A 14,384-nucleotide genomic window follows, 5' to 3' on the forward strand; every position below is an offset into this window, starting at 1 on the left:
GACTACAACTCCCACCAGCTCTGACCATTGGTCATGCTGTCTGGGGCTGATGGGAGGTGTGGTCCAAAATGTATGGTGAGTGCCAGATTGAGGAAATGTATTGGCTTAATTCCCTATGGGGCCAGTTTGAAGGAGGGCTGGAGGGCTGAGCCAGAAGGATGGAAGGGGTGTTTCTCCCTTTGAAACATGCCCTCTGCTTTGGCGTTAGTTTGGGATGTGTGTGCAAAATGGGGGGTGAATATGTTCATCTGCTCAGAACAAGGGCACAAGCCATTGCCCTCACTCTGATTTGGCTTCATGATGTCATGATATAGCCAAAGCCCATTACGATCCCCACCCACCTCTTGCAGAAGTACAGTTCCCAGACTTATCTGGGAAGAGGGAATAACCATTGTGGAAGAAAACTCCAACAGCCATTAATCAGACTGATGCTTGCACTGATCCTGCGTTTCACTAATCTTGCATGCAGCAAGGTGACAGTAAACAAAGAATGCAGACTGAAAGTCTGGGTAAAAAGCAATGTCAGGGTAAAGGGAAAATATTTGTGCCCTGGCTTCAATGCCACCTGAAAAGCCAGAGAAAACCAGAACAGTAAGAACTGCTTATTAGGGATGTTAGAGAATTCCGCCACGGACTCCAATGAGGCCGGATTATTCTAAAGAATTCCAGAGTCTGTGGCGGAATGGAGCACTCCCCCCTGCCACCCCATGAACTAAAGTCGGGACGGACCCTACCTGCTGCAGGCCAGTCTGGGTTCATCCGCTGCCATCCATCCACTGCCCCAGACTGCAGACACAAATGGCTGCCCCGGTCTGCGGCCGCCATTTGCCTCCCTACTTTAGCCGTGATGGGCTATGTAAATATTTACATAGCCTATCACGGCAAAGAGCAGGGACGCAAATGGCACCCGCTACGCCATTTGCGTCCCTGCCTTTTGCCGTGATAGGCTGCGTAAATATATACGTAGCCTATCACGGCTAACGCAGGGAGGCAAATGGCAGCCACTACGCCAGACGCCATTTGCGGCCGCAGCCCAGCAGCGGATGGAAGTCTGTCTGTGGGTGGGCCCAGCCGGCGGCTCCGCAGACTTGCCGCAGAGCAGAGCCGGCCAGGCAGGATTCCGGGGGGAGGGACAGATCGCCTCCCCCCCCAGCGGATGCCCCCACCCAGAACGGTGTAAGTAATCTGCCCATCCCTAGTGCTTATCACACTGGCAACTAGGCTTATTGTTTTGCTATGTGGCAGTTGCAAGCCAATCCGAAGTATGTATTATACACCTTGTCCCGCCTCTGTAACGTTCTGTATCCAATCAGTGTTACCCAAAGTTGTGCCCTGTCATTCATTGTAGAAAAGCTTTGTTTGAAATGTAAACGAGGAGAAACTCCCTACAAGAGTGTTGAAGGAATCTCCACATATATATATGCCTTCTTTCCTGTCTTTTCGTTTTCTTTGAATAAAGATGTGAATGCTTGGAATAAGCTGTGAAGTTTTCTTCAACACCATTAAATCAGTCGAAGGGTCTGTGGTCCTGGGACTCCTGCTCTCCATCTTTTCTGGCAGTGAGAGAGGTATCCACAGTCCCTAGGCTTGCACTAACAGTCCGGCAACTTCCTTTTTTGCCACATTGGGCAGACTGCTAATCACTGAACTCTCTCTTTTAAAAAACAACAGCAGCCCGGCACGATGCCCCCAGAGTAGCTCACCTGAAGTCGATACCCTCATGCATCCTCCCTAAAATGTTTCTTAATGATCTTGATCGTAGTCAAGATTCCTTTCCAGGCTCAAGCCAGGACTGGAATCAGCCCCAGCAGTGGCATCTGGGCCTCAGGATGCCAGCAGGTACAGACTAGTCCTGGCTTGTCAGTGGATAAGCAGCCGCCATGGTAGTGGTGCCTGCATGTGCTTATTTTCCTCTTCCCTCCCCACCCCTTTTCCTTTTGTACCACAACAATTCAATTGCAGGTCATTATTTTAAAGTGTGAATTGCATGAAGTGTATGGCAAGAACGTCGCTATATAAATGTGAGAAGCAAATAAATAGCTTGAAGCGTTCCAACCTGGGTTTTGGAAGGAAACTTATCTGAAGGCAAGCTGGTACACTGGCTAAGTAGGCATTCAAGCCAACCAGTGAAAAACCAGGGAGTTTAGAAGGACTCAGTGTGTACATGAGCAACCTGGAGAGTGAGAAGCCTTATAGCACCTGTTGTTTCCTGATCAGTATCAATCTGGTAGGGAGAAATATGTCTGGTTAACATTTTAATGTGAACTTATCTCATTCCCTTTTCCTGAACCAATCTTTGAACTGAAATGCAGTTAGACTTTGAAATTTGTGCTTTCCCAAATGTTGTGATGCAGTCCTCCAATAAAAAATGCATTAAAATGCAGAATTTAGGGGAAAGTGCACACAAAAAATGCATATATTAGAAAAAATGGGACACTGCACATTAGGAGAAATGTGCACAGAAATGTGTCTGGATTTTGTGTGGACCGTTAAAATAATTATCGAATTGATATGGAAACAGGATGAAACAAATTTGAGGTTGGAATAATGAGAAACAGAGCAAAGCCAAAACTGACAGACTCATCCATCCCTGCTCAGACCATTTGCAATGGTGGAAGTACAAGCCTAGCAACTCCCTCCTTAGAATCAAGTCATTGCAGTGGTTGAAAGAGCAGGGGACCCCAGTCTCATTGCCAGAGTCACAGGTTGAAGGTTCCTGGTCTTACACCCACACAAATGTTAACCTGATGTACAAGGATAATCTTGCCTGTAAGTCTTTCGAACACAAGCCCTCAATATATTTTGTCTCCAGTTGCCATAGTTTCTAGAGATTCCCACTAGCAGAACATGCTGCTGTGGGCTCCAAATGTTGTTGTCTAATATGGGAAATGGACCATTGGAAGGGCCGTGAGATGCCACCCTCTATGCCTGCTATATAATCAGCCATCATCTGCTAAGTGTTGTGAGATGCGTTTGCATTTCTTTCGGTACTCATCAAATGACTGCCAGAAAAAACAAGGGACACGTGGATTTTCTGATTGCATCAAGCAGCAAGTAGAGCTTTATTGGACAACCCTCATCAACATCAGAAGCCAAGTACCAGCCACGAATAAAGCAAAGTGAGAACACGACCTGCGAAAAAGAGCTTTGAAGAATGGGAGGAACATGAAGTGGGGGCAACTGGCTGCAGTGGACTCATACAGAGAGATGGCAAAGGCAGCGTTGAAGATCGGGAGGAAGCCATCTGTTCTGCCTTGGGGGTCCATGCAGAGAACTTCAGCTGGTGCTCTCTTCCTCTATCAGCGCAACAAACTGGAGGGTTTGGGGTGGGAGCGTCATCATCGAGCAGTTGGTTACTTTTAGGATTTCCTGCCATGTCCTGTTGAGAGAGAGAGGGAAAGAGCGGGGAGGGTGGGGGTGACATGAGACTTTAGAGGCACGGGAATGTAGGAGTGCCAAGAACTGAGTTGTGAAATGCACTTGCTGCCGACTTTTCTCGCTTGCTTTTGAAAGCCCTGGATGTAACAAGCTTTGCACAGTCCTGCTAAAAAGATTGGCTGTCTATCCTCATAAGACAGTGATGTGGCGTATTTGACCACCAGCTTAGGGGGAGCAGGGCAGGCCACACAGCCCACAACTCTTTCCTCCAACATCACGCCACTGCCTCCCAGCCTGAGTCAACCGCCTTACTCTGCCTAACAGTAGGGCCGGCCCTTCTAGAAAACAACTGCATCACACTTGCATCGACTTTTATTGATTAACGTCCCTCCCACTGTCTGAGAAAAGAAAAATATGGAGAGAACAGAAGGTTTAAAGAAGCAAGATTGCCCTTGTGTTCATTCCAGCTCACCTGGTCTGTAAGAACCGCCATAGCTTCCTCCTCCTCCACCACTGATGCCTCCACCAATTCCTCCACACGAAACGCCTCCGCCGATGGTTCCTCCACCAATCCCACATGAGCCGCCACCTCCGCCGATGCTTCCTCCACTACTGCCTCCTCCCACACTGATGCCGCCTCCGCCGCCGCTTCCTCCGCCAGCACCTCCTCCCACGCAGATGCCGCCTCCACCGCCGCTTCCTCCGCCAGCGCCTCCTCCCACGCTGATGCCGCCTCCGCAAATTCTGCCAGTGCTGCCCCTTCTACCACCACTATATCCTCCTCCGTATCCTCCTCCGTATCCGCCTCCTCCTGAACCACTGGAAAACACAAACATAATCATGAATGACATGGAAGGCCCCTTCACAGAAAAAGAACACCATGGTAGAACATGCCTTGTGGACTGGGCATCAGCATCCCAGTTTCCTCCATCTATGCCCACCACCACCACCATTCAGTCTGGGAAAGAGCTCCGCCTGAGGCCAACTGTCAACCAGTTGGAGTTGACAGTATTGGATAGGGACGTTAGAGAATTCCACCACCGACTCCAGTGAGTCTAAAGAATCCGGCCCCCTGGAGTCCGTGGTGGAATGGAGCAATCCCCCCTGCCACCCCACGAAGTCTGGTCGGGACGGACCCTACCTTTTGTCGGCCTGCTACGCCACTTGCGTCCCTGCTCTTTGCCGCGATGGGCTATGTAAATACATACGTAGCCTATCACGGCTAATGCAGGGACGCAAATGGCGGCCGCTATGGCAGCCGCCATTTGTGTTTGCAGCCCGGCAGCAGACAGAGGTCCGGCTATGGGCAGCCCCAGACAGCGGCTCCATTGACTCACCATGGAGCGGAGCCGGCCAGGGAGGATTCTGGGGGGAGGGACGGAACGCGTCCCCCACAACGCGAAAGCCCCGAACCGGAATGGGGTGAGTAATCCGTACATCTAGATGGACCAGCGGCAGGGCTGTATCATATTTCAGTTCATATTTTCACCCATCACACCTATCACCCATTGTTCTCCTGAACATAGATTTGTAGCACGATCAGTAAGTACATAAAAGCATGACAACCAGCTGACTCTAGAACCTCTTACAGGTTCATTACTGGCAAAATGTGGGCAACAGGATTTATATAGAAATCCTCAGGAGGAGGAGTAATAGTAGTGGTTTGAGTCAAACAATCCACAGCGGTTGATTCATTTGTCTAATATTCCGTATCGGCAACCTACATTTCTTGCTGTCCTTCCTCAAGCAGTCGGCGATACTGACAAATCTCCTGTTCCAGACGGGTCTTGATGCCAAGGAGCAACTGGTACTCCTGATTCTGGCTCTCAATCTCGCAGCGGATGCTGGCCAGCTCAGCTTCTACTGGCTCAATCATGCACTGAATCTGTTGTAGCTGCATGTTGTACCGACGTTCTGTGTCCTCCAGATTATTTTGCAGAGACTGGATCTGAGATTAGAAAGGAAACACATGGGATATGACCTTCAGGAAAGAGGCAAATATGCCTTGATGCAATACAGAAAGCTGAGATGTTTTTAGGGAAAGGAGAAAAATATTTGGCCGTAGCCAAATGGAAAATCAGGTGTGCCGAGTTTCCTGTGGACTCCACATGCCATTTGCGCATGCGACCACGTACCATGCTGATTTGAGATTGCAGCTCGATCTCCAAAGTCTGATATTCTCGTCTCAGCTCTGACACTTGCTGGTTGCCTGTCGTTATCTCCTGGCCACTTGAACTGACCTGTTGGCGAACCTCCTCCATCTATAAAAAGGCACAAACAAAGGTTTTGTGATTTACATGGCCGTTTACTTCCAGAGGCAGACATGGCAAACTTGTGAACATAAAGAAGGTAAAAAGACGCACCTAGGACTGGACTAAACAAGCACACATAGTATTAGACAGCTGCTGAGTAAGCTTTCCGCCCTGTATTTCTGTATGTAGAATAATGCTAAATCTCATTTAAAAGTTTTGTCAATTCAACTTAGGAATGGATGGATCGGTTTATTTTCAGTCCCTGTAAGTTTTGCATGTGTTCACTCATAAACCCATCCTGTCCTGTTTCTGCATTAATTACGATTTAAAAAAAAACCTGCATGAAAATGTGTGATTTAAATATGTAATTCTTCTCAGCTCCCATCTTCCCTTGACATGTTCCCTACTCTGTTCAAATTGTTTCTGTTGACCCCTGCACAGCCTACAGATCCCTGGCAATAGTCCTACTTTGCAGTCAACACTTGGAGCTATGTACTAAATTCGACTCAAGATACCAGCATCAGTCCCTGTTCTCCAGGATCCTGTCAGTGGGTCCCTCAAAATAATCTGATCGTGTTGACTTGAAGGGTTGGAAAGAGTTCCCTCTTGTGAGTTTTCCAATCACTGATGAGGCAAACACAGTAAATAAATATACTCCACTTGCCTTGGTTTCATACCAGGTTTCCACCTCTCTGCGGTTTTGTTCAATGATGTTTTCATATTCACACCTGAGCTGATCAAGACGTTGTTTCAGATCCTGGCCAGGGGCAGCATTCACCTCAACATTGACATCTCCATGAGTACGTTGATTTCTCAGTTCTCTCAGTGTCTGCATTGGTGGGGGAGGAAAATGCATCATAAAATGAAACCTGCACAACAAATGTGATTCTTAAAAACACCTGACTAGTGTGTCTGTGACTGACTCTAGGAAACATCAGATAGAAGAGGGAGGGAGAAGCACCTTCCTGCTCCAGGAGAGAGAATAATCACTGCACCTGAAAAATTAATGTATGAAGTGGCCCTTAAAGTGGCAGAAATACAAGGCTAGTAGTCAATTTAGGTCCCTGTGACTTCCCAAATAGAAAGGAACTGGAATGCATCCAGAGAAGGATGACCAGGGTGGTGAGGGCTCTAGAGCCCAAGTACTATGAGGAAAGGTTGAAAGAGCTGCGGGTATGTTTTGCCTGGAGATGGAGAAGAGACGATTCAGGGGAGCCATGATAGCTGTCTTCAAATACGTTCTGTCATGAAGATGGAGCAGACTTGTCCTCTCCAAAGGGCAGGCAGAGCCAATGGGTGGGAATGGCAGGGAAGCAGAGTTTGGCTAAACCTTAGGAGAAAATTCCTAACAGTAAGACTGCCATGGGAGGTGGAGGGCTCTCCTTCGCCGGGGGTATTTAAACAAAGGCTGGTCAGCCATCTGTCAGGGATGCTGTGGTTGTAACCTGCATTCAGTGGAGGGTTTTTTTGCACTAGATGGCCTCCAAAGTCTATCTCTGTGATTATTTAACTCTATGCTGCTTGAAAGCCATTCACTCCCTTAATACAGTTTAGTCAAGAGTTGTATGTACTGATAATGCAATGCAGCCTTTACCGAAGAAGAAGAAGAAGAAGAAGAAGAAGAAGAAGAAGAAGAAGAAGAAGAAAGTTTCCTGCCCTAATTCATGCTTAATGAAGATGGGGAGAGCATATCTGGTATCACAGAATGCATAATTTGAATTTTCTACCCAACCTAAACAAAATGGTGGGTGACTACATGTTACCCAACAAATCTCACAGGAGGCTCAGAATGTTCTCTTTTTTTTTTCATGGTGAACTAGAACTCTTACCTCCTCATGGTTCTTCTTGAGACAGATCAGCTCCTCTTGCAGAGACTCAAACTGCATCTCCAGATCAGACTTTGCAAGAGTCAGTTGATCCAAGAGAGGGCGCAGTCCATTGATATCAGCCTCCACATTCTGACGGAGTCCACATTCGGTTTGATACCTAATCCACAGGAAAGGGGGCCGGGGGGAACATTATTGACAAGTCATGCAGAAGTACCCCCCCCAAAAAAAAACCCAAAACAACAACAATCCCCAAACAGCCCAATCAGGACTAAGCTCAGTGGCCACAGAATGCTTGCTGACTTTCGGAGGAGTAAAAACAGAAAACAAGGGGAGAGTGGGGAAGGGAAGGGAAGGGAAGGGAAGGGAAGGGAAGGGAAGGGAAGGGAAGGGAATCTGTGGAGACTGGTGGCTCCAATTCCGGTGGGGCTGTGAATGCATTCTGGATTTCAGTCAGAACTAGCCAGAACCCTAAGGGGTCTATCCAAGGTGCTGAACCTATTTTGGGGAGGTGGTCCAGCAGCTTGGATAGCTCCTTTAGAGTTCTGACTGGTTCTAACTGAAACCCAGAATGGATTCATACCCCCCCAAAATCAGAGCCACCAGCCTCCACTGGACAGAATGAAGTGCGCTGGAAGAGGCCAAGGCTGGCTGGCTGGCTGGAAGGAACTCAGTACAGGAGTACTCCACACTGCAACATTTTGTTGCAGTTCCCTCTTGTCATTTGTGTTCTTATCAGCCACTTTTTGTTTCTATAAACAAAAAGTGGGATCTCTCTCTCTCTCTTGTAAAACTGGCGAAGGGAGCTCAATCTGTTTCTGAAGAAGGCAGGTGAAAAGGAGGTATACTCACTTCAGTTTAAAATCTTCAGCAGTCATCCTGGTGTTATCAATATTCAGAAGGATTTGGTTATAATCATCTGTTTCACAAACAAGCTGGGAACAGATGAGTGGAAATGTTTATTTTCAATCATGGCTATCGCTCTAGAGATTGTAACAACATAACAGAAACCATAGATCAGCCTTCACCTGGGGGCCCTATAGATGTGCTGGACTACAGCTCCCATCAGCCCTCAGTCAGCACAATCTACCCTGATCTACACCCCTGTCCTTTCTCTTCCTCCCTCCATCAGCTTTTTGGTTTTACTTTGGGCTGCCTGTCTGGTGCTGCAGTTACGTTCTGTTTATATGAACTAAAAACAAAACTTGATAAAATATTAATAAGAGAAAAAGGATAAAGGATACTACTATTACAACTTCTACAACTACTAGAATTAGTTTTCGAGGCTCAGATCTATATGTTTGCCTCCACTTGTAATGACTATAGAGGTGGTTGGTATAATATGCATTGTTGTCAAAAGCAATATTGGGGTGAATGCTCCAGATAACTTGACTTAACATGACTTGATTAAACAGAGATGATTTGGTTAAAATGGGGGTGGGTGCAATCCAAGTGGGGGCTTGTGGATTTAATTAAGCCCCTTCCACCTTTGTCCTCCCCCAAACTTGAGCATGGGCTAATACCAATGAGCAACCCAGCCAGCTGCCATATTCTGGTCCAGTGGCGATTTCTGAACCCTTTCCAAAGGCAGTCCTGCAGCCTGCCACATATAAGGCTGGATCCAGATTTAGTCCTACTTCGAGCAGACCCATTGAAATCACTGGGCCTTCAATTCATCATTACTAACTTAGGTCCCGTTGATTTCAACAGGTCTAACTCTAAGTAGGACTAAATCTGGAACCACTCCACTATATAATAGCTATAGACCAAAGTGCACGCATGAGATCATGACAACTTAGTCAAGAGCTCGGTTGGCTTAAAACAGGCTTGTTTTCTGGGTGCGACCAGCTTTGCCCAGCATGTGAGTACTTGGGTCTGGTTCATCTATGCATCTGTAACAGTCTCTACATCTCATTGTGAAGCACTGGATGGGCAACTGAAAGAGTGAAGTGACTCCCATTGAAGAGCACTGTGACTGAGCTCCTGCAAGACCACATTAGCATTCTCTCCATGGTATGCTGTATCCGTGATGGGCCAGTCACATCTGTATCCGTGATGGGCCAGTCACATCTGCGAGCCATCACTCAGTGCTGCGGTCCTGGACAGGTGATTGTGCTCTTCGATGGAGAGCCCAAGTTCAGTTCTGTGCAACGATATGTGGAATAATCGGGGTGAATCCCCTCTCCAAATTGGTAATGATTACCACTGGAGATAAAGGGTGAATCTACAAATGGCAGTTTTACCATTATCACACTGCGATGGAGGTAACTATTGGCGCACATGGCGCCAATGGGCACCAATAGTTTTCACTGCAGGATGGTAACGGTGAAACTGCTATGAGTAGATTCAGCCTTAGACCAGGGGTGTCCAATCTCTTTCAGCCCAGTTCAATTTTGGATGAGCACTCAGGGGCCATACTCCAGTGGTGGGTGTGGCTGAAGGTAAAAGGGGAGGGACCAAAATCTCCCCTGTCAGGGTTGTATCTGAGCCCATAGAGTCCCAAGGCAGCTCTGATTCTGAGAAGGAGATACAATTCGTGGGGGAGGAACTCTCTCAGACTTCAGAGGCGCAGCTGGAGGGGGAGCCCCCCCCCTGCTCAGATGCCTGGGAGCGACAGTGACCCAGGCATGGAGAGGGAGGGACAACTTGAACTTTTAGACATGAGGCACAGGCGCAGGCACAAGCGAGAGATTGCAGGAGCCGAGCTTAGGTGCTTGGCCTGACTGGCTCGATGTCAACAGCTGTGCCCAGAAGCATCATGGGAGAGGGGGAGATCTTCCCCTCCCACCCCTTAAGTTCAGAGAGTTGCTGCATTTTTCCCAGATGGACATCAACTGACGTCCTAACCCTAGAAACCCCTAGATGGCTGTTCCTTTGTAGTTCCTCTGCATCTCAGGCAATTAGCATCTGTATGCCTCATTAGGATGAATGGAATTAAAGCCTTGGAAAGCAGCGCTTTTGTCTGAGTGTTGATTCTGACTATTGGAGGATTCAGTAGGCAACAGGGGCATCATGACACCCCCAAACCCCAGCATATTTTCGCTTAGCACTCTTTCTGCTAGTAACTAAGCTTTGGGAGAGGCATTTCAGCCTTTTTGAATGGAGGCAAAACTGCACAGAGGCCAGGAAACCACCACATGCTCAGTGGTTGGGGAAAGGGGCTGAGGCCATGGGAAAGGGAGCAGGGCCATGTAGAGAACCCCAGAAGGCTAGAGTGGGACCCAAGGAAGGACGGATTTTACCCCTGGGCCTGAGCTTCCCCACCCCTGATTTGGACACTTTGCATGCTAAAAGCAACATGGAAAAGATGGATACGAAATCATGCTGCTGGCAAACAGAGGACAAAATGGACTCAGAAGGAACAGCTGTGCCATGAAACTAATCACCCAGCTCAGCTGCAGAAATTCTATCACTGCAGGTTTTCAACAAGAGGCTGTATAGAAGAATCTGAGCCATTGGGTTTCCCCCTGCTCCCCCGTCCCAGTTTTCCTGCTTCAGTGAAACAGTTTAGGGACTAGCTCAACCTTCCCCAACCATGCAGTTGTGTTGGAACACCACTCCCATCATCCCCAGCCAGCATGGCCAACAGGCTGGACTAAGTGATCTGCACGTGTCATCTGGTAAGATGGTTGCAGACACAAGTGCTGGGCTGAAATGATGGGCAGAGTGACCATGGGCTGGAAGGAGCCTCCATTATATACTGGGAGTCAGCCAGTCATGGTGATGTTCTCCACTCATCATGGGGAGCAACCGTTCAGTACAATGGAGCAACTGTTCAGAAATTTTCAAATAGCCATGGAGTGATATTTATTTATCACTGATCAAGTCCTCTGAAGGTATCACAGAACCTCAGAGCTGTGTCTTCTCTGTTGGAGTCCTTATATTTGCCGGGGTGGTGGGGATTCCATCACAGTTTCATTGAGCCCCTGCCATGCAGTAGCATGAGAGCCTTTGGCAGGGATGGAGAACCTGGGACCCTCTAGATGTTGTAGGCCTACAACCTCCGTCATCCCTGACCATTGGTTTCCCCATCTCTGGCACAGAGGTTTAGATCTCACCAACAGCAGTTGAGGAGGTAAACCTGTGTCTGGACTGTACCATTTCTGACTGCAGATGGGGACTTGTGGGGTGGAACGGGCCTTCGTTGCTCTGCATTTACAGCCTACAAGAAAGGAGATCAGGGAATATTGAAATCCCAGAGTCTAGGTTGAAGGGAATGGTAAAGTTTCACTACTGAAATGTGTGTGTGTGTGTGTGTGTCCCCTCCATAGACAAATTGTCCACAGTTTCCAATTTTTGTCAGCTTCACTGAAAAATAGGTTGCAAAAGGGCCAGCTATTGTTGCCTTGTCCTTTGAGGCCGCATTTTTGCCTGTTGCCTCTTGGTTGTTTTTTAACATAGTGTATTCATTGATTATTCCTCTTCCTAATTCTATCTCTAAAGAATATACTTTTACATTACTCAGTCTCATTACGTAGGATGTTTTCCATAAATCATTCCTCCATCATAGCTTTCCCTAACCTGTTGCCCTCCAGATGTGTTTGACTACAACTCCCAGCATGCTTTCCCCCATTTTCTTTCATTACATTAATAAAAAGCTGCGGGATGTAAATGGATCCTTAGGATACCCGTGCTGCATTCCAAAAATTAAAGCAGCGTGCTGTTTACAATGTGTTAAATATTGATGAAATGCCATCTATTAAATATTTCTCCACCTAATAACAGAATGAAACGTAAAAAATCCAAGGTTTTGTAGTACCAATTGAAAATATGAGGACATACCTCTCTGTACAGCTGCTCGATTTGCTGATAATAGGAGCTGTAGTCCCTTGGTTCGCCAACATCACCATGCTTCTGGTACCACTCTCTGATGTAGATCTCAAGCTGCGCATTTTCCTCTTCCAGTCTTCGCACCTGGTCCAGGTAACTAGCCAGGCGATCGTTAAGATGCTGCATGGTGGACTTTTCATTGGTGGAGAGGAGGCCACCCTCACCACCTCCGATACCAAAACTGCCGCTGCTGAATGGGTAGCTGCCGCCACCACCACCATAGCTGACACCGCCATAGCTGACACCGCCATAGCCGCCTCCACCATAGCCGCCTCCACCATAGCCGCCTCCACCATAGCTGCCTCCACCATAGCTACCTCCACCATAGCTGCCTCCACCATAGCTGCTACCTCCGTAGCATATCCTCCCTCTGCTTATTCTTCCACAGCTACCGCTGCTGAAACCTCCACTCCTGGATCCTCCTCCACCATAACTTCTTCCAGAAAATCCTCTCGAGGACCCTGAGGATGAGCGTGTGATTTTGATACTTCTGCCACCACCACTAATACGCCCGCCACTGCGGCCGCTGAAGCCGCCACAGCCACCTCCAATTTTAATGCCTCCACCGCTTCCGCTGCCACCACCCTTAACGCCACAACTCATAATGGAAGATGTTTAGAAGAATCCGAACCCTACGGAAGCTGCACAGTCTGGTATTGGGATTCTGACTGCAAATGTTCCCTCTCTGCAGATCCTTCTTTATATCTCCCATGAAGGGTGTTGCCACGAAGGGTGTTCCTTGTTCCTCCCACGGCATTTGCCAATCCCATTGTTTATGCCAAAAATCATCTGCCAAAGGGAGGTGATTCTTTTAAAGCTATCAAAGGCAATCTTGGACATACCTGGGATCTCTCTCTCTCTCTCTCTCTCTCCCCTGGTTAGTTTGAGTTAAGATAGAACATGTTGCTGTGAGCCTGTGATGGAGATATACCTACATCTTCTCTTGCGTCTCTCCATTTTGCTTTTGCCCGGTGTGTTCAAGCAGTCATCTGCTCCAGTTCCAACCCATCAAACAATCATTCATACAACTCAGCAATGAAGAAAAACACACAATCGCGAAGTGCTACAATTAAATGAAAAGAAGGATAATTTTGGACTGCCAGCTTTTATACACAGAAGAGAGAACCCTCTGAAGAAATGCTGAATGGAAAGTCCGGGAGAATCATAACATTAATGTTCTGCAACTGTAAAGTGTGCAAATGGGGGAGGGGGGATATGCTTTCTTCACCCCCACTCCTCAGTTTCACCATCACGTGTGTGTTTTGTATGCACTTTGGCAGAATTCTGCTGCAAACACATTTGCAGTCTAGGGCTCAGAATTGCCTTCTGAAAATCCTAGCACCCAGGTACGATCACCACTTACACCTTGCCAAAAAAGAGGACCAAAGAGGACAGAGGTTTGCATAAAATGTGTATATGCTAATGTATATGTATAGATGCAAATTTAGAAACGATAATTGTGCTTTAAATAGAAATACAAAACATCTTACCACAGCAGGGAAAACTGTGACCTGTGTGCCTTCTCAGTCCGCTGTCCAGCTGCTACCTCTTGATGGGCAAGTTCAAGGTCCCTGGGTTCTCCTTTACGAACATAAGGAGAGCCCTGCTGGATCAGACCAAGGGTCCATCTAGTCCAGCATTCTGTTCACACAGTGGCCGACCAGCTGTCGCCCAGGAACCCACAAGCAGGACATGAGAGCAACAGCACCCCCCCACCCATGTTCCCCAGCAACTGGTGTACACAGGCTCACTGCCTCTGGTACTGGAGGTAGCACATAGCCATCAAGACTAGTAGCCATCAATAGCCTTCTCCTCCAGGAATTTGTCTAACCCCCTTTTAAAGCCGTCCAAACTGGTGGCCATCACTACATTCTGTGGTAGTGAATTCTGTAGTTTCACTATGCACTGTATGAAGAAGTCCTTCCTTTGATCTGTCCTGAATCTCCCACCAGTCAGCTTCATGGGATGACCCCGGGTTCTAGTATTTTGAGAGAGGGAGAAAAATGTCTCCCTTTCTTATGGTTCACTATATCTTTAAACCGGATTTGGACTGGACAGCCCTTCAAATAGACTATTTAATACATGATGCCTTCAAACA

At 47.6% G+C, this 14,384-nt stretch overlaps 1 protein-coding gene across 1 annotated transcript; it reads right to left on the minus strand.

Annotated features, from left to right (window-relative positions):
• Positions 1-3,034: 3,034 nt before the first annotated feature.
• On the minus strand, positions 3,035-12,958 carry LOC146341040 (keratin, type I cytoskeletal 17-like). Its single transcript, XM_084808256.1, has 8 exons — positions 12,239-12,958; positions 8,309-8,391; positions 7,460-7,616; positions 6,295-6,459; positions 5,514-5,639; positions 5,103-5,326; positions 3,851-4,197; positions 3,035-3,379 (listed from the first exon to the last, which is right to left on the minus strand). Exons 1-8 carry the CDS (start codon positions 12,887-12,889, stop codon positions 3,360-3,362), a joined length of 1,773 nt encoding a protein of 590 aa, XP_084664382.1. The 5' UTR covers positions 12,890-12,958; the 3' UTR covers positions 3,035-3,359.
• Between the last annotated feature and the right edge of the window lie 1,426 nt (positions 12,959-14,384).

Source organism: Heloderma suspectum, chromosome 6 (assembly GCF_057233095.1).
Source record: "Heloderma suspectum isolate Gila_16-S chromosome 6, 16-S_ref, whole genome shotgun sequence".
NCBI lineage: Eukaryota > Metazoa > Chordata > Lepidosauria > Squamata > Helodermatidae > Heloderma > Heloderma suspectum.

Bases quoted from the DNA above. Each gene is read 5' to 3' on its own strand.
- LOC146341040 (XM_084808256.1), bottom strand. From the start codon at position 12,889: ATGAGTTGTGGCGTTAAGGGTGGTGGCAGCGGAAGCGGTGGAGGCATT. The intron at 5,640-6,294 runs GCAAGTGGAGTA...GCCTTTTTATAG, and splicing joins AAACCTGGTATGAAACCAAG to ATGGAGGAGGTTCGCCAACA. The intron at 5,327-5,513 runs GTACGTGGTCGC...TTCTAATCTCAG, and splicing joins TGCAATCTCAAATCAGCATG to ATCCAGTCTCTGCAAAATAA.